Below are 26,354 nucleotides of genomic sequence, written 5' to 3' on the forward strand. Positions count from 1 at the left end.
ACACAGAGGCGTGGTTTGCTTCCAAGCTCCTAGAGCTCCACTCTCTCCTGACCCCCAGTCCCATGTCCTCTTGGGGACATGGTGTCCTCCACTCCTCCTTTCTCTAGCCACTGGCCCAACTTCCCGACTGTCCCCGTCAGCCCAAGATCTCACCAACACTGAAGCTGCGCCAGGCCCAGGACAGGCGAGTGTGGGTCCTCTCCGGGGTCTGCCCTGGGTCTCCTGACCTGGGGCCTCCTCGGTCAGGAGCACCTGTGTGGGCAGGAACTGAGCCACTGTCAGCACAGGGGCTGCCCGCCAGGTTCGCCCTGGACTGGCCTCTGGGAACCCAGCTTTTGAAACTCTCCTGGAGTGAAGAGGTCCTGCTCGTGGGGTGGCTGAGAATGTTTGTACAAATGGTGTGATTTGCGGCAAGCATCTGCTTCTTTCTGAGGCTAGCATTTTACAGGCAGGGGGTGCCCACTTGAGTAGCCCCAATAAAAGCTCTGAGCTCTGAACCTTAGATGAACCCCCCTCCAGCTCCCCAGCAGAGATACCACACACACAGCCGAGTTCCCATGACCAGGGGAGCACACTCCACGTGGCCTGCACAGAAGAGAGAATGTGTAGGGAGCCTCCTCCTGGGTCTCCTGGCCCTGCAGAGCCAGCCACATCCCTGCAGGACATCGCTGCACGGTCTGAGCTGGAGCTCCACTCTGGGCTGCGTCCTAAGAGTCCTGGTGGGTCCCTGGGCCTGAGGGGGGCTCTTGGGGACCCAGGAGCTCTCCCTTCCACTGTTTTCCAGAAGCCTGGAGGTGCTTTTCCAGAAGCTGTGAGGTGCAGAGCGGAGAGGCATGGTCTTTGCCTCCGTGAGCACACCTGTCCACTTGCTGGGTCATCATTTATTTGACTGTGTTAGGGGCCAGGGCAGTCTAAGTGTGTCTTGAGGTCCACACCAAAGTTTGTCCACAGCGTGAGCGAGCCAGGTAATCCCCATGTGCAGCGCTTCACAGAGAGGGGACAGGGCAGTGCGTGGGCACAGACGAGAATGAACGTCGTGGGGGAACGGGGACACAGGATGTATTGCTCCCAGCCCAGCGGGGCAGTGATGTCTCGATCAGGGTGGGCACCCAGAACCGCAGCCGCACCCTTCCTTCTGGAGGGAGGGCTTGCGATGTAATTTCTCTACTGGGCTGCACTGGAGGACGGGTGATACGGATTCAAGTGGTCATTTGAGTTACCATTCAGGAAGAGTGATAACCAACGTCATTAAGTGCGTTTATGTCACAGTCACCAAGATGGACGAAGGAGGGACAAGGGGACGGGAGGGCATGGGCTGGACACGACCCAGCTGGCAGCAGCGCTGTCTCTATGTTGGCACCCAGCCCAGTGGGCACAGAGACGTCAGAACCCTGCCCAAAGCTGCAAAAGCAGAACTCTCATCAGTAACACCCATGGGCAACACACGCAAGTGCCTTCATACACACGGGTTAGGAAACAGCACGCGGATTTATGTCAAAATACAGCCCGAGCCACCGGCCCCTCAACTGATGGGAAACATGAAGTTGTTGGCAGGGCGACCAACCTTCCTGGGGTTGGAACCAACTGCAGGTGGGGGGCCTCATGTTGCCCAGAAATACGCACGAGGCACGTGAACCCGGGTCCGAACACGGGGTGGGCCAGGCAGAGGCCCAGAGCCCACGTGGCAGGGGCGACGCCCTGCAGCCCAGATTTTTGCTCTCTGCCCCCAAACATCACCCCTACTCACAGTCCCAGGCCCTCAGAAGTAAGCCACACAAATACAAGTTCAATCAGCTTATGGGACAGAAGAGGACAGGTTAAAGCCAGAAACCCTCCGCATGAGCGCTTACTACTCTGGGAAACCGTAGCCTAGCATTTCCAACAGAAACCAGCAGCAACAGAACACGTGTTTGGGGCTGAGGGCTTCCCTCCCCGAAGCTCCGACTTGGGGGAAATAGGAAGAAACAGATGCTCTCGCCCAGACCCGGCTGAGCGTCCCCCCTGCCGCCCGGTCAGCTCTCCGCAGGGCCTTTCCATCAACCACACAGAGGGGGACAGGGCTTCTGTCAGTGCACCCGGGCCATCGACCAGGCCCTTCTCCCCGCGCCCCACAGGCAAGAGCCCGCTGCAGGCGGGCCAATCCATTCCGGCCCGGGACGGTCCATGCTCACACCGTGCCTAGCTCATCAACTTGACTGGGACAGGCCTCCCGTCTCTAACCCCCAGACTATCGGGCAGAAGACCCGGCAACAGGCCTGACCCCCACTCCCACCCCCACTTGCTCTGACTGGACAGGCTGCCTGTCCAGATCGCATACGGCTGCCCCATGCACGTGCCCGGCACACACAGAGACCCACACACACCACCACAAACAGACCTGCACACATAACCACACACACAGGCCTGCACACACAACCACACACAGACCTGCACACACAAACATAGACTGCACACACAACCACAGAGACCCACACCATACACAGACCCGCACACACAACCACACTCACAGACCTGTAAACATAACCTCACACAGAGACCCACATACACAACTACACACAGACCCGCACACACACCACACTCACAGACCTGTACACGCAACCACATGCACAGACTCATACACACAACCACACTCACAGACCTGCACACACAGAACCACACACAGACCCATACACACACAACCTCACACACAGACCCACACACACACAATCACACACAGACTGATATACACACAACCTCACACACAGACCCACACACATACCACACTCAGACTGCACACACAAACCCGCACACACAACCACACACAGACCCGCACACACAACCACACACAGAACTGCACACACAACCACACACAGAACTGCACACACAACCACAGAGAGACTTGAACACACAAAACCACAGGCACAGACCTGCACATACACAACCACACACAGACCTACACATACAACCACACACATAGACCTGCACACACACAACCACACGCACAGACCCGCACACACACAACCACACGCACAGACCCGCACACACACAACCCTTGGTTCCTGTTTTGTTTTTCGTCTGGGTGACCAGGAGCTGCTCTCGCAGTCGGAGAAGGGGCGTCCGGCTCTCCCCTGACGCTGCCTGCTCTAACAGCGGCCTCTCTCAATAATGGCCTCGTGCTCATGCTCTGAGAGGGCCCACGCTGCTTAAACCGGGATGGCGACATGACAAGCGCCAGGCGGCTGGCCGTGGGCCAAGCGCTGCCACCGCACAGCGCAGATCAGGCAGCAGGGCGCAGAACGGGGCGGGGCATCGGCCTCCAGTCAGCTCTCCCACTTCTCCCTGAGACCGTGTGCAGATGTCCCAGCAGCACGAGAGAACGGCTTTTGCCGTCAGGTAAACACAAAATTCTAAACAGGGAGGAAAAAGCAGCTCCAAAGCCAACAGGAACTGGAGGAGTTTGTCAGTATCCCCTAATGTCAAGGCTATATACTTTGGATGACCCCTAATGACCACAGGTGGACACCCAAAGAAACTCCTGCACAAGCACACCAACAGACTTCACGTGAATGCTCACAGCGGCGAAACCCAGATGCCCATCACCAAGGTGGTGGGGGCCCACGAGGGCCTCCCGGAGCGGGACACGAAGACACACGGTCACCGGACAGGCGAGTCCAGGCACCACGAAACGAAGTCGCTGCGTGTCCAAAAGCATGACGCCTCTTACAAGGACCTCAGAAGCAATAACAGCTACACCTTTCAGAAACCTACGTGTCGGCCACAAAGCTCTGCCCAGGGCGCGGCCCAGGGGTCAGAAGGCAGTTACCTCTGAAGGGAGAGAGGCAGGTACGGGAGGGGGTCGGAGGTTAGACGTCAGTGAAGCCAGAGAGGTTACAAGAAACACCCACCAGGGCCATTCCGAGACCAGTGGCAGGAGAAAGCCAGTGTCAGGACACATGCAAGTCTGTGCAGCAAAGAGGAAGAAAACTCCACGACAAGGGCTGCAGTGTGCGTGTGTGTGCGTGTGTGCGTGTGTGTGTGCAGGCCTGTGAGTCTGGGAGGCACATAAACAGCGCAGCTTGTACGTCTTTCCTTAAATACGAAACAATAGACAGAAATTAAAAGACAATTTCATCAGTTATGATGGAGACTATTACAGACATGGCTCGAATGAAGGCTTCCGCTAACATGTGTCCACAATGCCTGTTAACTGAATACGAAACAATATACAGAAATTAAAAGGACAATTTCATCAGTTATGATGGAGACTATTACAGACATGGCTCGAATGAAGGCTTCCGCTCACATGTGTCCACAATGCCTGTTAACTGTGGATGTTTGCTGAGCAAGACTGACTCCTCCTTGAATTTCAGCAATGACAAGAGCCATCACTTCTGGTCACCGGGTCTCAGTGCAGCGTGAGCAGGCTCACAGGAGCGGGGCTCATCGGTATGCAGTGCCTGCTCCGGGAGAGCTGTAAATCTGCCCTGCTGACAGTTGAGTCTCACATCTCGGGATTCCAGACCCTGAGCTGGGCAGACGAGGCGCCTGGAGCCCCAGCCCCACCCCCAGGACCCAGAGGGGACCAGGCATGCCAGCGTGGAGGACGCCGGCAGATAGCAGCTCTGACCCCCTGCCTCCCCGAGTTTGATGACTCAGAGGTGGGGAGGACACTCCAGCCAGGACCAGGCTGACCACAGAGCGGGCTTGGTCCAGCCAAGCAGAAGGCATTTTACTCAAAGACAGAAGAGTTCCTTACAGTGGGGGTGGGGGGAGACAAGAGATGGACAACCACTTGCAAAAAATGTGCTTTGACCAAAACCATGCAGCAAATGCAAACATAAACTCAAAATGGATCATGAACATGAATGTAAGACACAAAGCCATGCGATTCCAGACGAAACACTGGAGAAAATGTTGGCGGCCTTGAATCTGGTTTTCTTAGGCCCAACACCACATAACCTATTTCTCCTGAAGCAAAAAACGCTTGTCTGGACAGAGTGGGTGGACCAGCTGAGCTTGGAGAGTGCACTGTGATGACATGAAATGGGGACCTCTGGGGAAGCTAGGTGAAGAGTATCTGTGCAACTTTTAAGTCTGAAACTACTTTAAAATAGAAGATTTTTTAAAAAGCTGATGGGAGAAGGGGGACGCTTGCTTAGGAATCTGGTAACTTGTGATGTACATACTGCACCAAATGTGCATGGAACCAGCCCCTCCCAGCGACGTCTCCAGTGCAGAAAGCCCCAGGCCCATCTGCTCCCCGGCTGAGAGGGGCCCTCGCTGACTAGGGGGAGCATGTCAGTGGTCGGGGCTGGGAAGGGCGATAACGATACAGAACATCCTGGATTTAGATGTCAGCACTCTGCTGACAGCCTCAGACTCACCCTGGAGACTGGTGAGCCAGAAGGTGATGGGGGAACCCCCGCGGGGCTCGACGTTTCCCACGAGCTGCCATCCGTAGCTGCAGATCCGCAGCCACCAGCTCTGCACCCACAAAGCGGTCCCCTCCCCCTCGACTGAGAAAACGCAGAGCAGCATCGTTGCGGTGTGGCCGCCCCCACTGCCCGCGTGAAGGGGAGCGTGGGCCGCGGGACCCCTCTCACTGAACATCCGCTACTTCTGCCCAGGGTGAGGACGCTTTGGTGCCAACTGCTTCACACAATATCCTCCTACTTTGGCGACCCAGACCTCTCCCCCGGTCTCTGGACAGCGGTGCTGGTGGAGGGAAAACGTGCTTGTTCATGGGTCCTTGAGAGTGAGACCCTGGCCCCCACTGCGTGCCACCACCCCACAGCCCCATGTGAGACGTGCAGCCCAGTTCCATCCCCGCATGGTGATGCCCACTGCCCCGCACCAAGGCCACCCCAACACGAGCATGCTGGGAGCAGGAGTTGTTCAAATCCCGTCCGGGTCTCTCTCCAGACGTCCAAGGGAGCCTCCATCAACACTCAGGTCCTGGAGGCTGCCTGGGCCCCAGGGAGGCCGTGCCTGCCCAGCGCCCTGACGTCCGACCCTCACCTCAGGCACCCAGTCATCTGTACCTGGCCCTAGCCTCCTCCACAGGTGAGACCTGCTCACGGTTCTGGGGCACCAAGTGGCCTTCCAAGCCCTGGCAGGTCCCGCGTGCCACGCACACAGCAAGACAGACTGCAGAGCTGGGCTGGCTTTCCAGGCGGAGGCTGCAGGGAAGATCCTGAAGCGGCAGAGGCGACCCTGCCACCCGAGGGGTCCTTCCAGGGACTCTGCACCATCCATTTTGACACAGCATTGCTGTGGCTGTGTATTCATTGTCCTTCACTGGCTACAGGTGACCTCTGAAGCCAGGACGTGACAGTGGGCTGTCCTCACCCAGCGCTTGCCTTCACGTAACATGGTGCAGCCCACGTACCTCAAGGGACCCCAAGATCCAGGAATCCTGAGCTCCAGGGACTCAAGATCCAGGGACCCTGAGCTCCAGGGACCCCAAGAACCAGGAATCCTGAGCTCCAGGGACCCCAAGAACCAGGAATCCTGAGCTCCGGGGATCTCAAGCTCCAGGGACCCTGAGCTCCAGGGACCCCAAGGTCAGGGACCCTGAGTTCCAGGGACCACGAGATCCAGGAATCCTGAGCTCCAGGGACCCCAAGGTCAGGGACCCTGAGTTCCAGGGACCCCAAGATCCAGGAATCCTGAGCTCCAGGGACCCCAAGATCCAGGGACCCTGAGCTCCAGGGACCACGAGATCCAGGAATCCTGAGCTCCAGGGACCCCAAGGTCAGGGACCACGAGCCCCAGGGACCCCCAGTTCCAGGGACTGGGCCTTGAAGGGGTGCTCAGGTTGGAGGGCCCATGTGTGGACAAAGATGGGGGACCAGCCTCCACTCCAGAACCAGCCTCCCAAGTGGACTTTTCCAGCCAGAGGCTGTGCTCGTGCATTCCCAGCTGGGCCCAGGCCCCGCACCAGGCTGACTGCATGTGGCTTCGAGAGACGGACTTCCTTAGAGGAACTGAGTGAAAGAGCTGAGTGTCTTAAGGCCCCGTCTAGGGAGAGGGCAGTGGTCTCACTCTGGCCTCTGCTCTGCCTGACTCCCTTCTCTACATGGCGGTGCGTCTCGAGGGCCCTGCAGCCCCACTGCCAGAGGTTCAGCTGGCTCTGTGATGGGAAGGGGTGGGGAGACGGGGCCCCTTATCTTTCCTACAGACCCAGAAAACAGAACTGCACTCCCAAGCTGCCCCACGTCACCCAGAAACATGTAGACAGAAAAGCTCCCCAGGAGCGCCCGCCCATCCAGATCCTGACCCCGCCATGGGGTTGACCTGCCGGCTGCCCCGGGGCACCTTCAAGCCCTGGGGTGGGAGGAGGTGATGCCCTGGGGACACAGGGAGGCCTGCTGAGCTGGGAGTCATGGCAGAGAGAGGGGCTGTGCCACAAGAAAAGGTTTCGGAGTTTCTGGGCCCAGCCAGACGGGGTGGGCGGGCAGGTTGAAAGGCCTAGGGTGTGGGGTGGGGCTGGGTGGGCAGGAGGGGCCGGGGGCCCTCTTCTGCTGGGAGCTGAGCTGAGGCCGCCCCTGTGGCTCAGGGACATGCCCTGTGACCACGCACAGGCCTCTTGGCTGGCCTTGTTGGGGGGTGCCCTGGGTCTGGGCAGAGGACACCCACAATACATTTAGTACCTCTGGGACCACCCCGAGCCCACCTTGCCCTCACCCGCCTGCATAGACACCAGGGCTCCCGCTGCAGGGCCAGCGTCCCAGCAAGCTGAACCTCAGAGGGAGCCGACCGCCCCCACCCCAGGAGGTGGGATCCCACAGACCTGAAGGTGATTGGGCACCCCGCAGGGTAGGAGGGAAGGCGTCATGTCCCAGGGATGACAGCTGAGCCTCACCTGCTGCCAGCTGGGCGTCGGGCCCCCTTCTCAACCGCAGACCTATGGGCACTGTGGTCCTCGCCAGGCACTGCCCCTGGAGCACGAAGGCTGCAGCTCTGGACCCGGCGGCTTCGGCCGCACTGGGCCTGCCTCTGAGGTGCCCCGGTCTGCGCTGCCCGGGACGGCCTCTGGCCCCTGTGTCTCCAGTGAGGCCCTGCCCTGTCCAGCCACCCCGCCCTTCTCGTCCCAGCTCCCTCCATCAGCTCCTCGGTCCTCACTCTGACCAGTCCCTCGGCGCAGCTCAGGGCGGGGTCCAGCCGCACCGTGGCATCCACGGTTCTATTCCCACTGGCGACAGTGTCCAACACAGCAGGGTGGCCGCATGCGTCGGTCGGCAAGTGCCCAGGACCCCGGCGAGCGAGTTGCAGCGTCTTCACAGCTGGCCCGGGAGACCCGGGGAACCACACTGGAGATGCTCCATGAGCCGCCCGGGTGCCCTGGACGAAGGTCCCCGTCGTGGCAGCAGCCCCACCGCGGCGTGCTGTGGGCCGCCTGCGTTGTTTCTGGGAGTCCGCCCTCTCTTCTGACTCCTATTGCGGTCACTGAGGGAACCAGGGGAGGCAGGGGCCGGGGCTCCTGCACCGAAGCAGCCTGGGCACCCGCCAGCAGGGGCCCCGAGTGTCCCCGTAAGTGGGGCCAGGGGCTGTGTCCCAAGCAAGGACCTGGGGTCCGCAGCCAAGACCAGGCCTCTTCAGAGAAGCCCGGTCGGAGAACGAGTTCTAATTCCGGCTCATCAAAGTGAACAGTCCCCTGGGAGGTGCTCAGAGACCCCCTCTCTCCCTCCTCCTCGACGGCAGGGGGTCTGCAGAGGCCGGCTCCCCCTGAGTCTTCAGGGACGGGCACTCGCTGCTCTCCGGTAAAGCTGGAGGAAAGGGGGGCTGGAGGGAAAGAGACGCAGGACACAGGTCAGGAAGGTGGCAGGGCGAGAGGGAAGGGGCTGGAGGGACAGGGGCGCCGGGAAGGATGGCTCTGCTGCAGAGTAAGGCCCTCTGGCAGGGGCGGGTGGGGCGCCCACAGACAGAGACGGATGATGAGTCTTGTTTGGGAAGGAGGCAGTGGCCAAGCTTTCACGTGCGCCTCGGGCTGAAAGTCGCAGGGACAATGTCACAGCCTAGGATGACTGTGACGTCCTGAGTGAGCCCAGCTTGTCGGGAAGGTGGGGGTCCTGGCCAAATCTCCCAGCGTCACCCCAGATCGAACTTGATACACAAAGGAGAAAAGCCACCAACCCCCCAGCGCTGCCTCCTGCCGAGCTGCCTGGAGCAGAGAACAGGGAGCGTGTGCACACATCTCTCCCCTGGGAAGTCCCTCGGGGACCTTCTCCAGGAAGGCGAGCACCCCTTCCCCTCTGATGATGGCAGACCCTCCCCTCTAGGACCTGTGCGGGCCCTGGGCGTTGCCTCCAGGAAGCCCCTCCTGCTTACGCCAAGTGGGGGCTCTGCTGGTCCCCGGGACGTGGACAAAAAATACTCACCACACCAGAGTGCCCAGGCGAGCTATGACCACAGAATGAAAGCTAAGGAGAAAAACAAGAACAAAAATAGAAACTGAAAACGAAAGGGGAGGGCGGAGACATGGAAGGAAAGAAAGAAAAGAGAGTTTGTAGAGTTTTTGGCAAGAACAAACGTGTGACCACAGACAGAGCAACGCGGAGCAGCTGGCCGGGGGTCAGGAGTGGGTCCCGGCGCGCTGTGTCCAGCGGGTTAAGGGCTGAGCTGCGAGGGGCCGTGGGGACACCTGCGTCTGAAGTGACCACGCTGTCTGTCCCTGGGGACTGTGCTCTGGGGCCCCACACTGTCCAGAGGACGTGCTGAAGGCGACAGTCAGGAGGGAGCCTCTGCCGGTCACCTTGCCTCTGGGCTGGGGGAGTGGGGACGGGTCACCTGGACCTGTCGCGGGGCTGATGCTGAGGGTGCTAACTGGCTGTAATGATGGAAGTCTTACGGATGGAAAGGTGTGCCAAGTGCCAGGCAAACACCAGCACTCCGGGACAATATTTTGGTCTCAGTCCCATTATAAGTGATAAAGCACAGCCAACACGCTGAATAGATTTCACACTCAGAAACCCTCCTTTTGGGTTGGGGGAGGGGCCCGGCCAATTTAGACACAAGAGAAAATCTGGCTGCGGGGGTTGGGGGAGGGGCCCAGCCAATTTAGACACAAGAGAAAAATCTGGCCGTGGTACAGCTGCTTGGAAAAGCGGAGCCCCTTCAGCTAGATTAAAAGAGTAAACACCCAATTTAAAAAATTCAAGCATTTAATGCAAACAAATGCTCTCACTTTAAGATGGAAAAGGAGGCAGGGACGGCACCACCGCGAGGCTGTGTGCTCGCCTCTCCTCCCCAGCGCCCCCGCGAGCCTGGTGCCTGTCTGCACCCACCCAGGGGGCAGGCGCATCTTTGCTCCCAGGCTCCTCTCTGCCTGGCAAGTCGTGCCCCGCCCCTAGGGCTCCAGGGGCCTGTCGCGGGCTCCGGATTTGCAAGTTACCACCAAGACTGTTCGGCAGATGGCGGTACAGCGCCCGCAGAAGGGGCCGGTTTTGTCCACAGGAGGGTGGGCAGGGCATGGGGGGGACCAGCTCCAGGGGCTGCCGGGCGCGGGGGTGGGGGCGGGGCCTTCTGTACTCGTGCTGGTCGCTCAGTCGCGTCGGACTCTCTGCGACCCCCTGGACTGTAGCCCGCTAGGCTCCTCTGTGCACGGGGTTTCCCAGGCCAGAATATGGAGTGGGTTACCATTTCCTTCTCCAGGGGATCTCCCCAACCTAGGGATTGAACCCACGTCTCCTGCATTGCAGGCAGGTTCTCTACTGCTGAGCCACCAGGAAAGCCCACCAGAAGCCATTGAAACATCCTAAATCACAGAAAACAAAATTTAAATTAAAAATAAAATGAAACATCTAACTGTCCTAGAACTCAGGGAACCTCACAGGAAGAGCCAGGATTGTCCCCACGGGCGCTCCATCCATCTTGTTGGGACTCACAGAGCCAGGGGTTGGGGGAAGAGCTGGACGGGCCTCCCTGACCCCGTCGCATGGCCCCAAACCAGCTGTACCCCAGCACCCAGAGCTTCCCAACTCAGGAGCCACAGTACAGAGCTCTCATGAAAGGGCCCTGGTCACTGGCCCAGAACTACCCCCGAAGCCGGGACACTGAGGCTGTGAGAGGCACGGTCCTGGGGGTGGCGTGGCTGGGTCAGCGAGGCCAGGGTGTTCCCAGACCCCGCGCTCCAGCCCCTGGTTCGGAGCCTCTTTCTGCCCAGACCAGTGCCGCGGGGCACCGGGAGCTGCCGCCCTTCTCCATGTGTCAGCCCCAAGTTCACACTGACTTTACTTACCTTTTCCTCCAGTTCCTTTATTTGTCTCTTCTGGGCTTCTATTCTTTCTTCTAATTCTTTAATTCTCTGCAATGTTCAAAGGAGGAAAATCCTTAATAATCAGAGTATTTGGGAAACCAAGTAGGGAAAGACCTTTCAGAGCTTTCACCCGTGCACTTGGTGGGCGAATCCCACAGAGTAGCTGTCACAGCGTCCGCGGGAGAGGGTGGGGCCTTGGGCTGCCCTCCCCACCGACTGCTGGGGCTTCGGCTGAAACGCGCCTGCCTCAGTTTCTCTGACGCAGCCTCTGCGAGTCTGTTCTTTGCTCCAACAGAAGAGCAGGCACCGCCCCCCCAGCCCCGGCCACACTCCCACCTCCTGCACCTTCAGATCGCAAATCACTATGCTAGAGCCCAAGCAAACGGTAAGGGCCCGATTCATGGTCCTTCCCAGACATCGCTACAGCAGCCCAAGGAGCAGCCTGAAGGGTCGCGGAGCCAGTCACAGGGGGCACTTTGCTGGTAAGGGTGACCGCACAGTTGGAGAGCCTAGTTTTCATTGTGGTGCAGAATCGGTCAGATGGACATGTGTATCCATGCCTGGCCTGGATGCCTGGCCTGGACCCTGGATGAACCTGGGCTCTGACACTGCCCATCTGAAGGGAGTGAGGGGTCCTCACACTGACCACCTCGGATCTGACAGCGAGGGTCCTGGTAGCCAACAGTCCTCTGGTGAGACGTCATCCCTGACACTCATAGGACACCTGGGTTCACCAGTTTATCTGAACACAGAGGGCAGCCACGAGGCTCCTTCCAGGCCACGCTGCCCACGCAGGGGACTGGAGGCAGGTCTCACACACCAAGGCTGCTGGTCTGCCAGGGTCCCTCACCCCCCTTAGAAATGAACTGGCCAGAAAAATGGACTGGCCAGACTGGCCCAAGACCAAGTGCCTGAAGGTCGGGAGAACGTCCCCAAGTCCCAGGCCCAGGGACTACTCGCTGTCCCCCAGACAACACCTTCTCCAGATCTTACCACTGAGGGAGGAGTCAGGGAAGAGACTGGCATTAGGGGCCCCAGAAGGCGGATGTACCACCCAGAGGCCTGCGCAGGACAGCCCAACAGGCTGGTCTGGAACAGGCAGTCTGGGAGGACCCCCCACGGGCAAGGCTAGTGCAGAGGATGGCTACTGGGTGTGTGTCCGTTACAAGGACACCTGGGAGCGCTCAGCCAGTGGAAGGCCCTGGCCAGGAAGATATGGTCCTTGGAGGCATGGCCCCAGCCGGTCACCCCTGGCCCTGCGCGAGGCCACGAGAAGGACCAGGGCACCACGCCTCCCGAGGCCCCACCCCGCGGCACCACGCGGTCACCCTGGCCCCGCGATGCCCCGCCCCTCCCGTAGGCCCCACCCCGTAGGCACCACGCCCCTCACGCCCCCCCGCGGCACCACGCCCCTCCCGTAGGCCCCACCCCGCGGCGCCACGCCCCTCCCGTAGGCCCCACCCCGCGGCACCACGCCCCTCCCGTAGGCCCCACCCCGCGGCACCACGCCCCTCCCGTAGGCCCCCCACCCCCGCGGCACCACGCCCCTCCCGTAGGCCCACCCACCACCCCGCCCCTCCCATGGGCACCACCCCTCCCGTGGGCCCCGTAGGCCCCACGCCCTCCCGCGGCCCCACCCCGCCACCACGCCCCTCCCGCAGGCCCCGTAGGCCCCCCCCCCGCGGCACCACGCCCCTCCCGTAGGCCCCACCCCGCGGCACCACGCCCCTCCCGTAGGCCCCCCCCCCCGCGCACCCCCCCTGAGGCCCCCACCCACGCCCCGGGCCCCCCGCCCCTCCGAGGTTGCAAAGCGCCACGCCCCTCCCGCACCTGTTGCGCCAGTTGCAAAAGCTCCATGCGCTCCCGCAGGATCTGGGCGTCCCGCTCGCGCAGCTCGCTCCTGACCTGGCGCTTCCACTGCTCCACCGCCACCCCGAGCTTCTCGCGCTCCTCCTCCGATAGCAGCTCGGCCACTTTGGCCCCGGCCTCCTGCTGCAGGGCATCGTACAGCATTGCTTCCAGCTCCAAGATGCGCTGGGGGCGGGAGGGGACAAGTCAGGCCTCGCCTTCTTCCCGGGGACTGCCTGGGGCCGAGGCACCCAGCCTGGGAGCCAGGACACCTCCGGACCAGCCCAAAGAGCGGACTGCTGCCTCCTGGACCAGTTAAATGATGTTCTGGAGGGTGGAGCCAGTCCAGGAGTACTTATGTCAAGAGCATCCCTTCCATGCAATGTTTAAGGTGCAATGAAACATTAGGGACGTTGGGGTCAGCAGAATTCAAAGCTGGAGTAGGAGGTTGGCCAAACGGGCGGTGGTCTGGGCAGGCATCCCTTGAGGAAAGACAACAAAGGCTTCTTTCTTTGCTCACAATTTCACCAAACCCTGGGCTTCCAAGTCGCTAAAAAGGAGGAAGGACGGTCCCCACGGGTTTGTCTGCAGTAACGCAGAGGGGCCAGGCTGTCGGCTCTGTGGCCCCACTGCCGCCTGTGCGGGCGACTCGTGCCCCTAAAGCAGCGTCAAGTCCTAACCCTTGGAATCTGTGAACACGGGTCATCTGGAAACAGGGTCTCAGCAGATGTCAGCCAGCGCACCTGAGGCCAGACTGGGTTAGGGGCCTCCACCCACTGACTCGTGACCTTAGAATAAGAGGGGACTGGTGACAGTCACGGAAGATGAGGGGAAGCCAAGTGACGACAGAGGCAGAGCTGGCGCAGCCACGAGCCCAGAACACCTGAGGCCCCAGGAGCTGGAACAGGCAGGCGGGCCTCCCCAGAGTCCTCTGACAGAGCGTGGCCTGGCCAGCACCTTGGGGTCAGGCTTCGGGCCTTCAGACTATGGTGCACACACCTGCCCCACGTCTCCTCCCTTCTGTCTGTCTGTCTGTCTCCCTGCTGCCTGCACACATGGCCTCACCTTCACTTCAAGTCCCCAGGTGCCCAGCCTCTGCCCACCTCACAGCTTCCTCTCTTCCTCTGTCCATGGTACACGACACCCTGCCCGCAGTGCCTGGGTGTGCCGCACTGGCCTAGGCTTCATTGCACAAAGCCCTCCCGCCCCCACTTCCAGGCAGCAGTCACCCTCGTCAGCCCTGGCTCATGGTGAGGATGCTGAGGCGGGCTGCAGAGACCCCTGGGCGGACCACCTGCACAAGGCCTGCTGAGGGAGAGACACTGGGGATTCCAGCCCAGCCCTCGCACCCACCAGGGGCTCCTTCACAGAGAACCTGAAATGCTGCCCGTCCCCGGTTCAGTCACTCGGTCATGTCCGCCTCTTTGCGACTCCGTGGACTGCAGCATGCCGGGCGTCCCTGTCCTTCATCATCGCCCAGAGCTTGTGCAAACTCCTGCAGTATCACCCCCGTGCTGTCCCCAGGAGCCAAAACACAGACCTCGTTACAAATGATGAGGACTCAGCAGTTCAATCTGGAGCACTTTCAAAGCTTATTCCTCAGGAAGTTTCACAGCTACAATCTTGAAACAGCCAAATTCTTCCCATCAAAAATCTACCCTCCCGAGAAAGAGAATATTTCCCATCGTATCAGTAGATAAGGATGTCGCAGTCATCAGTGACTGCAGTCCTCCAGCGCGAGCCCGAGAGCCCCGAGGGAGCTCGGGGAGGAAAGAACCGTCAGCCCGCAGCCACTCCCCACGGTGAACCTGAAGGAAGCTCAGGAAGTGAAAAGCGCAGGACAGCGGCCCGGGATGGCTGAGGTGCGTATGAAAGGAACGGTTGCAGTGAGCCCAGACTCTCGCATCTTCCCATACACAGAAAGGCACTAAATTCCTTAACTTAGGTTACCTTGTTTTCTTTAATGCACAATAATCTTTTGATGTTCAGACTACCTGCTCTTTCTTGCAAAACTGAATCTGCCTGCCATGTGGGAGACCTGGGTTTGATCCCCGGGTTGGGAAGGTCCCCTGGAGAAGGGAGAGGCTACCCACTCCAGTATTTTGGCCTAAAGAATTCCATGGACTGTACAGTCCATGCGGTCACAAAGAGTTGGACACGACTGAGTGACTTTCACTTGCCTCCTCTGAGCTGTTCTCTAAGAGTCACTTGAGATGCTGCCTCCTGGGCTTAAGTCCTAAAAATCTCCACTGAATAAAACATAACTGTTAACTTTTAGGCTGTGACTGGTTTTCAGGTCGACGCTCCTCACAAATGAATGTTTCCTCTTCAGGCAAAATGACTACTGGACGTCCTTTTGGCTGAGTAGACATTTTAGGAAATGGGGGGAAAGAGCCCTTTGTCCATGTTATTGTTCTTGACAGCCGCAAAGTCAACTGTCCCCAGTCAGCTGTCACAGCCAGCTCACACCACACATCAGCTGCCACTTCTTAGAGCAAAAGAGCTTAGTGCATTTAAGATAAACTCTGGCTTTCAGATAAAGGCAGCTGAGTGTGGGGCTTAACACGCACATCACAGTGACTTCATCCCAAGCCTGTGGACGGAGATGGTCTGACCCTGCTCACTCGATGCAGCAGCTTGAGCCACGGCCACCCAGATGCCCAGAAGCTAGCTCTGTGCCCAGGGGCTGCCCCAGGGTGAGGCCCGCCCTTCCCCCTGAAATCCCAGGTGTGGCTCCAGTGCTCATGGAAGGGAGGGTGTGAAAGCTGGAAGGCCCGCCTGCCAAGGCATCCCAAGGTGACTAGGTGCCCCCTCTTGCATGGGGTTCTGTGAGTGGCAGGTAAAATGGCTAATTGTCCAGCAGGAAGTGCAGGCTTAACTCGGCATCAAGGGAACCAGGGTTGGGGACTTCCTTGGTGGCCCAGAGGTTAAGCATCTGCCTTCCAATTCAGAGGATGCAGGTTCAATCCCTGGTCAGGGAACTAAGATCCCACATGTCGTGGGGTGACGAGAGAAGCCTTCCAGCAGCAACATGGGGAGCCCGTGTGCCGCAGGAGGACCCAGTGGGGCCGCAAGAGAAAAGAAAGAGAAAACCAGGGTGGACAGCACAGCATGCAGCCTACCTGCCAGCACTGGAGAGAGGGGGCCCCAGACGACGGCCCCCCGGGGAGCAGCCCCGACAGTCATCCCACTAGGGGTGCCCGGCGTCTCCGCGGCCCCACGGCATCCCTCGGGGCTGTGTGACAGAGTCCCCACCCGCTGTCCCAGGGTGACACTTTCTGCTCCTCCAGCCACCTTCAAGGGCCACGGGACAGCACCCCGCTCACAGCATACTCCACAGGCAGGGGACAGAGGCCCACGCCGCCTGGAAGGACCGTCCTGCCTGTGACACTGACCTACAGGTGTGGCTTACTGTTGCAGAGGAAGCGTGGGCCCCGCTCCTGCAGGAAGCACCTCTGTTGAGCCCAGTCTGAGGAGCTAAGTGTGACATTGATTCAGGGGCCACCTTGAAACAGAAAGGCTGCCTGAGGTGCAAATGAAGTTTCTTCCCACGTCCTCCAGCTCACTTCAGTGAGGGCTCACTGACAGTAATGGAGAGAAGTGGGCTCTCGGGGTCGACCCCACACAGGGCCTCCCTTCAGGTCTGTCTGGGACAGGTCTCCTGCAGAGCAGGTGGGTGAGCAGCTCGTGATGCTGGTGGACAGGGAGAGATGATGGACAGACACTCAGCTATGCTCCTTTCATTCCTAAAGGCATTGTTTCAACAAATCCTATTTTCTCAGCTCAATGCAAATACCCACTTGACCTCTGCTCATTTGCCTGCACTCCTGGGGCCAAGGGTGGCCAAAGGGGCAGTAAGGCGTCCTCGGAACTCGCTGGGTCAGAGAGTGAGCCGGTCCCACGGGGCACAGGCTCTACCCAGGCAGGCCGGGGTCCACGTGGCCCCTGAGAAGCATGCTGGCCATGGGACACCTTCCCCGTTTCCGCCCAAACCCCGCGCGGCCGGGCGGCTCTCACCTTGTGAGCCTGGTCCAAGCACTGCTTCCGGTAGTCGAGCTCCTCGTCCAGGTAGCCCTTCTGCTTACTGAACAGCTCCTGGAACACAAGGGGACCTGCGTCTGGGCCTCGTGTGGGGGGGCGTGGCGGCGCGGGGCTGCCGGCCGGGTGTGCGCTCACCTTCTCGCTCTCTAGGTCCACCATATTCCGCTGCAGGGCCAACTCCGTCTCCTCGATCTGCTGGAGCCACTGGGCACAGACAGAAGGTCCCGACAGCCGTGAGCCCCCGGGTCACCATTCGGTCAGCAGAGCCCACCTCCCCAGCCCCGGGGACACAGCCTGGGGGCATGCCCCGTCCTTCCCGCTCTTCCTTGGGGAGGGAGGGCTCAGCCCCTGCGGGAGTCAGAGCTGGGCGGGTGTCATGGGCTCCGTGTGCCCAGCGTGCAGGCCAGGTCTGGGCCCCACCTCTCAGCCCCGCCTGGCGTCCAGGGAGCCTGCCCTCACACCCCCCCGGGAGAGGAGCGGTGTCAGGCGGGCTGTGCTCCCAGGAGCTGGCCTCTGAACTCCTACTTATGGGCACAGCCCTCCACGCCCTGCTGGAGGCCTGTAGGACAGGGGTGCTCGCTGCAGGCCTACCAGTGGGTTCTGGCCACACATGGGGCGGGGCAGGGGGGACTAGGGGCAGGCGGGTGGTCCCGGGAGCAGGGAAGCCAGAGGGTGGGGAGCCCGGGTGGGCGGCCCCCAGAGGAGGGTCCCGGCAGGGCAAACAGAGGCAGACCAGGCAACAGCAGCGCGGCCGCTGGAACGCCCGGCCGTGCGGGGTTTGGGCAGAAACGGGGAAGGTGTTCCACGCCCTGCGTGGTGCCTCAGGGGCCACGTGGACTCGGGCCTGCCTGGGAAGGGCCTGCGCCCGGTGTGACCAGCGTGGGCTCACTCTCTGAATTTCTCTAACAGACCCACCCTGACTCTGGCCTCTGGGGAAATCGGGGCAGAGCTGGCCTTGGGGAGACATGCCTGGTGGGTGCTGTCTGACCCATGTGTGTGCCAGGCCTCCCGAGCAGCCAGGCTGAGTGGACCCTGCCCCCCGCCAGCTTCCATCCCACCCCCTGGGGGCCCCCCACCTCCAGGGAGAGCATCTCCTCTGAACTGAGCCAGAAAGGACCCGGCCCCCCCCCAAGCGCGTCCGCTGTTACCTTCTCGGCCAAGGTCAGGACTGTCCTGGCTTGTATGACGACCACTTGCTCCTCATTGGTCAGATTCTGCATTCAAGAGCGGAATTCTCATATGGTCAGGGGGAGTGCCTTCTGGGGTGGGGTGGGTGACAGGGCTGGGTGGGGGTGGGTGATGGGCAGTGGGTGGGGTGGGTGATGGGTGCTCAGTTCAGGGGTGAGTGACCGGCGCTGGGTGGGTGGTGGGGTGGGTGACGGGCGCTGGGTGGGTGGTTGGGTGGCTGGGTGATAGGTGCTGGGTGGGTGGATGCTGGGTGCTCAGTGGGGGGCTGAGTGACCGGCGCTGGTGGGTGGTGGGGTGGGTGACGGGCGCTGGGTGGGTGGCTGGGTGGCTGGGTGATGGGTGCCAGGTGGGTGGGTGCTGGGTGCTCAGTGCGGGGGCGGTGAGTGACCGGCGCTGGGTGGGTGGTGGGGTGGGTGACGGGCGCTGGGTGGGGGTGGGTGACCCAGTGTTCGGTGGGCATGGGGAAGATGGGGTCACAGCTAAATGTCACTGTCACTCACAGGCCCTTCTGGGAAGCTCTGACCCCTTGCGCTCTCGGCCTTGCTGACACCCACTGAGCCTCCTGCTTCTGTCACTGACAGGCCCTTCCGGGAGGCTCTAACCCCCTTCGCTCTCGGCCTTGCTGACTCCCACCTAGCCTCTGGCTTGCCCCTCTGGCCCTCTCACTGCAGGCGACCATGCCTAAGTGGCCAGGAAGCAGGATGGGACAGTGGGTGGTGGAAAGAGCAGCCAGGCTTCCGCACTCTGTCTGGATTCTTACTCAAAGCCAGCTCTCCTCACGTGCGGCCTGAATTATTAAAGCACCGCTTACAAATGTGAAGCAAAGATCAACATCCCTGCTGCTTCGCCTTCTCCCTGCATGTTTTATTCATGCCTCACCCCAGTGGGCCCACCGGGGTGGTCCTTCTGGGAGGGTGACCCTGGCCTTGGGCTGGCGGGCCTCCTCAGAGGAGGTCCCACCTGCATGAGCACCAGGGGCTGGAGGGGGTGAGCCGGGTTGTCCCCACTGCGGGGCCCAGCTGGGGGCCGCCGGGGGGTCGCGGAGAGCAGAGACAAGGGGTGAGGAGCCTGCCGGGATCGCTGAGTTGAGTGATCCCTGGCTTCTTTAGGAGCCACTAGGGTCGCTGGCATATGAAACTGGCAGTGCGTCCTCTGCCCCCGTCTCTGAGGCCGCATGGTGGCTCCAGGGCACGCAACCTTGGTGCTCCCGGGGGGCAGCTGCAGGGCTGGGGGACTGGGCAGGCCTGAGCTCGTCCTCGCTGGCCAACACGGCAGCTCTGTGCCCCTGGGTGGTGCCCTCTGGGGCCTCAGTCTCTCCAGCTGTGAACTGAAAGGCTCCCCGGAGCCCTTGGCAGGGCTGGTACTCGGGCTGAGCCCGGAGCACACGGCGAGGACGGCCATCCTACTGTGGCCCGCTGCCTCCGCTGCCCACAGCCGAGGTGGAGCGAGGGCTCCGACCCAGGGTCGGGGGCGCGGCAGGTAGGCCAGGAGGGCCTCCCTGTGGAAGCCAGCCCTCCCTTCCCCCTTCCCGCTTCCCACCTAATGGGCGGGGCGGGGGCAGGGAGGAGGGGTCCCTATCAGCAGGGCCCTGAACACTCGGAGCTGCTGGGAGCACTGGCCCTGAGGGTGTGCACAAGCACCTGGGTTTTGGTACACATGCGTGAGTGTTTGTGCGTGTGTGTGTGCTTGCACGCGTTTTCCCTCCATCTCTCACGTGAGGTGCACCTGTCCTGTGCTTTGATCTCTCTTGAGCACAGCGAGCAGGATGTGGAGCCCAGGGTGCTTCACAAGGAGACCGTGTACTTGTGAGGGGACCTTGTGAGGGGACATTCTGGGGTGTGCACTGGGGCCTCTGCCAGCACAGAAGGTCCCCCCTCACCATTGGGCGGGGGCTTAACAAGTACAGGAGGGGCCGTGGGGGTGAACAGAGAACAGATGGAAGGGTGGCGGAGCATGGATGCAGGGACGATGGGTGGAGTGTGGATGGAGGGGTGCAGTCACTCATTCAGCAATTCACATTCTTTTGAGGAACTTGCTGTAGAGATTGGGACTCTGCCCTAAGTGAGATTCGGAGAGTATTCATAGGCTCTGCCCCTCTGCCAAAACTAGGTGGGAAGCTCTGAGTTGGAGCAGTCTAAGTCGGACACGACTGAGCGCTGACGGACTAAACTGAACTGAAGGCACCTTAAGGGCCCCCAGGCCCCAGCCCCACCAAGGATGTGGAACAACTTCAGGACCGAGAGGGATTCAGAAACTGAGAACACGGGGCCAGAAGCGTCTCTGCTGGAGGAATCGGGCGCACTGTGAGAAAGAACGGAGTTTCTCCTAAACGCCAGAGGGCTGGTCAGCAGCTCTGGAGGCGGGAGCTCACGGGGCAGGGGCCGGGCACCGCGGGACTCACAGGGGCCCTGGGCCGTGCAGGGCGGCGCACGGGGAGGCATGCACAAGTCAGGAGAGCGACCTACACTTACGGCGTTGTCCCCCAGCAGGTCCAGCTTCTTCATCAGCTCCGAGACCAGGATGTCCTAGAAGCAGAGAGACAGCGGTGCTGGGCCAGGCGCCGCGGCGGGGCGGGGCGGGGCAGGCGGGGGGGCGGGGCCAGGGCGTTACCGTCACGCCTTCCGCCTCGCAGTACGCCTGCAGGGGGCTCTTCCCGTCCACGAAGGGCGTGTGGTGGAAGGTGATGGCCGGTGACTTCCTCTCCCTCTCCTAAGACAGACAGCAGAAGGCTGGGCACACGGGGGCCCCCGCCCTCCTGGGAGGGCAGTGCGGCCCCCCCCCTACCGCCCCGGGGACACCGTGAGAATACAAAGTCCACTGAACACAGTTAACGTGGTCTTTGTGAAAATGAGACCCTGGCTGCCGCAGCAGTGGTCACCCCCTTCGGACCTGCCCAGGGGAGCCTGAGTGGACGCTGACGGGAGCAAGTGGGGACCTCCGAGCACAGATGGCCCCTGGGGACTGGCTCCCGCCTGGGAGCCCTGTCGTCTGATGCCCGGAGGGATGGGGACAAAGGGAGGGCCCGGAGCTGTGTGTGGACACTCCTGCTCTGCTTTTTGTTTTCCTCCAAGTGACACGGCAGGACTCACAGCCTGGGTGGCACCGGCTCGGGACAGCTCCCTGCCACGACCACTGCTGCCCCTGCCCCCGACCCCTGCCCCCCAGCTCTGCCCCCACCTCCCCACCCCTGCCCCTGCCTCCAACTCCATCCCCTGCCCCACCCCTGCCCCTACCCCCCCCCACCCCTGCCCCTGTCTTCCCACTCCTGCCCCTGCCCCCCACCCCTGCCCCCCAGCTCTGCCCCCACCTCCCCACCCCTGCCCCTGCCTCCAACTCCATCCCCTGCCCCAACCTTTGCCCCTGCCACGCCCACCCCATCCCCTGCCCCACCCCTGCCCCTGCCCCCCCACCCCTGCCCCTGTCTTCCCACTCCTGCCCCTGCCCCACACCCCATCCCCTGCCCCCCACCCCTGCCCCACACCCCATCCTGTCTCCTCACCCCTGCCCCCCACCCCTGCCCCTGCCCCCCACCCCTGCCCCCCACCCCATCCGCCGCCCCCCAAAGCCCCACACCTCCAGCTCCAGGATCCGGAACTCCAGCAGCTCGTTTTGGTCCTTCGCATCCTGGACTTCATGTTTTAACCGAGCCTCTTCTGTCTCCATTTGTTTAATCTATAAAACAAAAAACAGGAGGCATCCTGGAGGCCACCGGAAGCCAGCCCTGGGCAGCAGGTGGGCAGGTGGGCAGGTGGGGATTCCTGTCTTTCCAGGAAAGCAGCGCGCCTCTCAAACAGACGGGGTGGGGCGGCTGTACCTTTTCCACAAGCTCCTGATTTCTCCGAAACAGCGCTTGCTTCTCTTCAATCCACTTCATATCCTTGAAAAGGAAATTGAAGTCGAGAAATAAATGCACTGAAGGATGCAGCTCTGATTTACATCACGGTTCAGCAGGACAGAGATTGTGACGAAAGGACTACACCCAGCTTCCGAAGTAACCGAGAGTGGAGCGCCTGTCCGGTGGCTGATGAAAACCCAGGTTCGCCCATTTTCTTGGAGGGTCTCGGATAGAGGTGGACGGCACCCAGGTTTGTGTGAGCCAAGGCCAGGCACCCGCATGGACGTCACAGGTCCAGGGGACCCAAACACGTAGCCAGCGGGAGCCAGGGGGTTGAGCTGGTGTGGAGAGAACAGGTGTGGTGCCTGGGTGATCGTGGGGGTCTCTGCACTGGATTTGAGGCCTCGGGCACTCCGGCGAGGCTGTGGCAGTGAGGTGGGGCAGTCACGCACGTTCTTGCCCTGGCTGTCCGTCCAGCCATGCACCGGGCAGTCGACACCCCAGGGCCTCTGTGGGTCTGCACTGCACTCGGCTATGAGCCGGGCCATCTCTCACCTGCACCCTCCCAGCCCCCATAGACATCCTCCGGCATCGTCCTGTGTCTGGACCATCCACAGGCTGGGGGCTGCTCAGAGAACATGGACGGAGGCCCTTCCCTGGGATCTGAGGAGCCCACAGGTGCTGGCAGTCCCAGGGACTGAGGGGAGTGGTAACAAAGCCCTGGGACCTGGGCTCCCGGCCCTGAGTGAGGAGGCGGATGGGAGCTCCGGTCAAGCCCAGAGAGGCTTGGTCAGGGGAATTCGTGCCTCGTCCTGGGCTTACTGTGGAATTCTTCCAAATACATGTTGCTTCCGCTTTTAAGTCTTTTACTGAGGTGTGATATAAACACAGCAGAGGGAGCTGGGGAGCCCGTCTTCAGCGTGCAGATGAAGATCCTCACCAAGTGCACACCCGAAGGCCGCCGCCCTCACGGGAGCATGGCAGCCCGGGGGCCCCGGGGCCCAGGCCCGCGGGCTCACCTGCCCCTGCTCGGCCAGGGCCTTCTGCAGGTCCTCGATGCGCGCCTGCGCCCGCTGTGCATCCGCCTGCAGCTGCTCACGGGTCTGTAGGATGGGAGGAGACATACATCAAACTTTCCCTAAGAGCTGGGCGGCCCCCTCAGACCTGACTTTCAGGACACTGCCTGCCAACAAGGCGTGCTCTGGAATAAAGGGAGAACTTGGAGGCTTAGCGACTTTGCTTAGATTATAGGGGATGATCTGTGGGTTCATTTGGGAGATTATTTGGGGAAATCCTCACTTACAGGATGATGGAGGAGGCTTGAGCAGCTGGGTGCTGGCCGGAGGGGGTTGGCTTAGTCCCGGGGACGACAAAGACCGGGACACATACAGCCGGGTGGCTGAGCGACCTGCCCGGCACAGCCCCCAGGCACCTCCTTCCCTTCTGGAGCCTCTGGCCGCCCTGGGTTCACCTCCTTTTCCGGACTTCGCTTTCCCTTTCTTCCCCAGAGCCCGTCCTCCTTTAGAAGCCCTGGGCTCCCTGTTGCATGAATGTCTTCTGCCCAGCCCGTCTTCTACGGGCTTCGCCCTCCCTGGAGTTCACCTGCTGTCACAGGGGCCGGGCCGCAGGGCACTTCATCTCGATGGGTGCCCTGGCTCCCTGGGAATGGCTTTCAGGGCAAATGGACGAGAGCGGTGAGATGCCTCAACTCGGGAGGGCAGGGCAGCCCGCCTTGGCCTGGGCCCACCCGCTGCCAAGTGACGGCCAGAGCGGCATCCCTGGGGCCTGACCGTGATCGCAGGAGGGGAGGGCCCGGCCCGGAAGGCGCATGTGTCCCTGCCGAGGCCGGGGGGCAAGCGGGGAGCCCGGCAGAAGCCGGAACGTCGTGGAGTGGAAGTCAGTTAGACCTTAACTTCTCGCTCTGCGTCCAGCGTCCCTCCGACCTGCTCCTGCAGCAACGCGTAGGCCCGCTGCAGGGCCTGGTACTCCATGGTCAGCTGGCGGAACCGCAGCTCTGTCTCCTCCTTGGCCATGCCCTGGAGAGGCGCACGGAGACACCACGTCAGCCACGCCTCTGCCTGGGAACCACCTGGGAGACGGGCCCTGACCCCTGGGGTGAATGGCCGAGCTGGCTGCTCAGATAAGCCTCTTGGGCCAGCAGCTGGGGCCAGGGACTCAGCTGGGGCCCACCTGCCATGGTCCTGACCCTGCACCCTGGGTGCTGGTGCCCACCCGCTGCTGGGTGGTTCAGACTGCCCCCTTGAGAGGGTGGGAGCGCTCTGCACCACTCTGCAGAGGGGACCCAGTACAGTGATGTGAAGCAGACAGGGGCGTGTGTGTGAAGGTGGGACAGGAGCAGCCAGGCGGGCCTGTCCTGAAGCCCTGTGAGAGGTCACCTCCTCCAGGTCGTCGTCTGGGGTGCACGGGGTCTGGTCTGTCCTGTCTGTTTGGTAAGAGATGGAAGAACCGTCGGACTCCAGAGAAGCCTCTTCATCATATCCAAAGAAGGTCTCCACGACAACCGGCTTCTGAGCAAAAGGGACCATGTTAATCCAAACCCAGACCACTGGCTGGCCGAGCTGCCAGCTCTGTAGGGGCCTCCTCTGCTGCCCAGCACTCGGGTGTCTATCCTGGACTGCCCCCTGGTGCTGCTCAGGCCACCAACCTCGACCAAGGCCTCCACTATCTTACCTGGGCTGGTAGAGTGCAGAGTGGGACACGGTCCTCCTAACGGCCTTTCTAGGGGCCAGACAAACCTGTATTTGTGCCTAGGAGTATCTACCGGCCTGTATGAGGATCACTGTTGGTTGTTCCAAAACCAAACCAAAAAACGTATTTTGTAAAAAGCAAGTTAGATCCTTTGGGAATATTCTGGGAATGTTTCCCAAATCTCATTTAATAAAAATCACAGGTTTACCAAAAAGGACTGTGCCTCAAAGAAATACCCCAGGTCTATCAAGTTCCCAAGGAGTGCGGGTCTGCAGGGGAAGGACACAGGGAGGCCGCCTGCATCCTGGCTGGATGCAGACGCCAGCGGTGGGAGGGCCAGGCCCCTGGCTAATTCCTCCTACTCGTTATTACTGTCGTGAACCCACGTCTCCTCTTGGAAATTTAAAGGAAACCAGGTTGGGTTTTTTTAATTTAAAGTATAGAGTACTCGCTCTGGGTCATGTTTTGGTTACTTCATAATAACAATTTTTAGAAGTAAGGAAACCATTTTCTCTTCACCTCTGAAGGAAGAGGTTCTTTCCTGTTAAACGACTTTTTAAAAATACACATTTCATGTAGTCGTTTACCTTGGGGAGTTTCGCCATTTTCTTTCTTTGTTTCCGATATCTTAAAAGCTTATCACGTTCCTGCAAAAACCAGTTGAGATTTTTTGAGTTGTTGATGGGCTCTGCCAGGTTTAAATGCACAGGTTAGTATTTCCGGGTCATCATCTGAGCAGACAGGGTGGTCTCAGGACCAGCCGGTGGTCCGCCGTGTTCACCAGTTCAGGGCAGTTTGCTCTGAGAGTTTGGATGGTGCATGTTCCCAGCCTGGGCAGGAACAGGAACCGAGGCCTGGGTCTCTCTGAGCTCACTGTCTGGGGCTTCCTCCCCATCTGGGGTGGAAGGAACCCTGTGGGGCAGGGGGTTGAGGGGCACACACTGAAATGGAAATTTGAGAAGGACGGAGGGCCCAGCCTTCTCCAGTCGCCCAGAGGTGACGTCCACACGGTGGAGCCAGGCCTTTTCTCTTCAGAGCGCTAGGCTGCGTATGTGGGACCATGTAGGAGCCAGCCAGGCCGTGGGGGCTGAGTGCCCTGGGGTAGGAGGGGGACCCAGTTCTGAACCATAAATACCACCTGGGACACTGCCCGTTTCCCTGGCATCTGTGCAACCCTAACGGGTGGGCTCTCGGTTACCACGGCGAAGTTTCTGGGCAGGCAGCACTGGGACCACGGAACCACCCCCGCCCGAGTGTGCGGCTGCTTCCAGCTGCACCAGGAGAAACCATAGGCACAGGGGACCCAGGAAGTGGGAGAGTTGTAGGCGGGGACGCTGGGGAGTGGGAGGGTGAGGGGATGGGAGGGCTGTGGGAGGGATGTAGGGGGGCTAGGGGGAGTGGGAGGGGCTGTAGGAGGGGATGCTGAGGAGATGGGAGGAGCTGTAGGTGGGGATAGTGGGAGGAGTGCGAGGGCTGTAGGAGGGGACGCTGAGGGAG

General features: G+C 60.9%; 1 protein-coding gene across 14 annotated transcripts in view; it reads right to left on the reverse strand.

The window, feature by feature from the left end:
* The window catches only part of JAKMIP3 (Janus kinase and microtubule interacting protein 3), a 90,908-nt gene that overhangs the window by 4,109 nt on the left and 60,445 nt on the right, over positions 1–26,354 (reverse strand). For 5 of the 14 annotated variants that reach the window (XM_070363467.1, XM_070363464.1, XM_070363461.1 and 2 more), the window contains 15 exons: positions 25,445–25,504; positions 24,545–24,676; positions 24,056–24,184; positions 23,168–23,251; positions 22,128–22,190; positions 21,887–21,985; positions 20,924–21,022; positions 20,779–20,838; positions 18,274–18,339; positions 17,261–17,329; positions 17,102–17,179; positions 13,067–13,270; positions 11,219–11,284; positions 9,360–9,401; positions 7,844–8,763 (listed from right to left, as the gene is read on the reverse strand). In XM_070363467.1, the coding sequence (XP_070219568.1) occupies positions 8,647–8,763; positions 9,360–9,401; positions 11,219–11,284; positions 13,067–13,270; positions 17,102–17,179; positions 17,261–17,329; positions 18,274–18,339; positions 20,779–20,838; positions 20,924–21,022; positions 21,887–21,985; positions 22,128–22,190; positions 23,168–23,251; positions 24,056–24,184; positions 24,545–24,676; positions 25,445–25,504 (1,368 nt within the window). In that variant the 3' untranslated portion in view covers positions 7,844–8,646. The remainder of the gene's footprint in view (positions 1–7,843; positions 8,764–9,359; positions 9,402–11,218; positions 11,285–13,066; positions 13,271–17,101; positions 17,180–17,260; positions 17,330–18,273; positions 18,340–20,778; positions 20,839–20,923; positions 21,023–21,886; positions 21,986–22,127; positions 22,191–23,167; positions 23,252–24,055; positions 24,185–24,544; positions 24,677–25,444; positions 25,505–26,354) is intronic. The other 9 variants (XM_070363470.1, XM_070363468.1, XM_070363462.1 and 6 more) reach the window with 4 other exon arrangements.

This window comes from Bos mutus, chromosome 26, assembly GCF_027580195.1.
Source record: "Bos mutus isolate GX-2022 chromosome 26, NWIPB_WYAK_1.1, whole genome shotgun sequence".
In the NCBI taxonomy this organism is placed as follows: Eukaryota; Metazoa; Chordata; class Mammalia; order Artiodactyla; family Bovidae; genus Bos; species Bos mutus.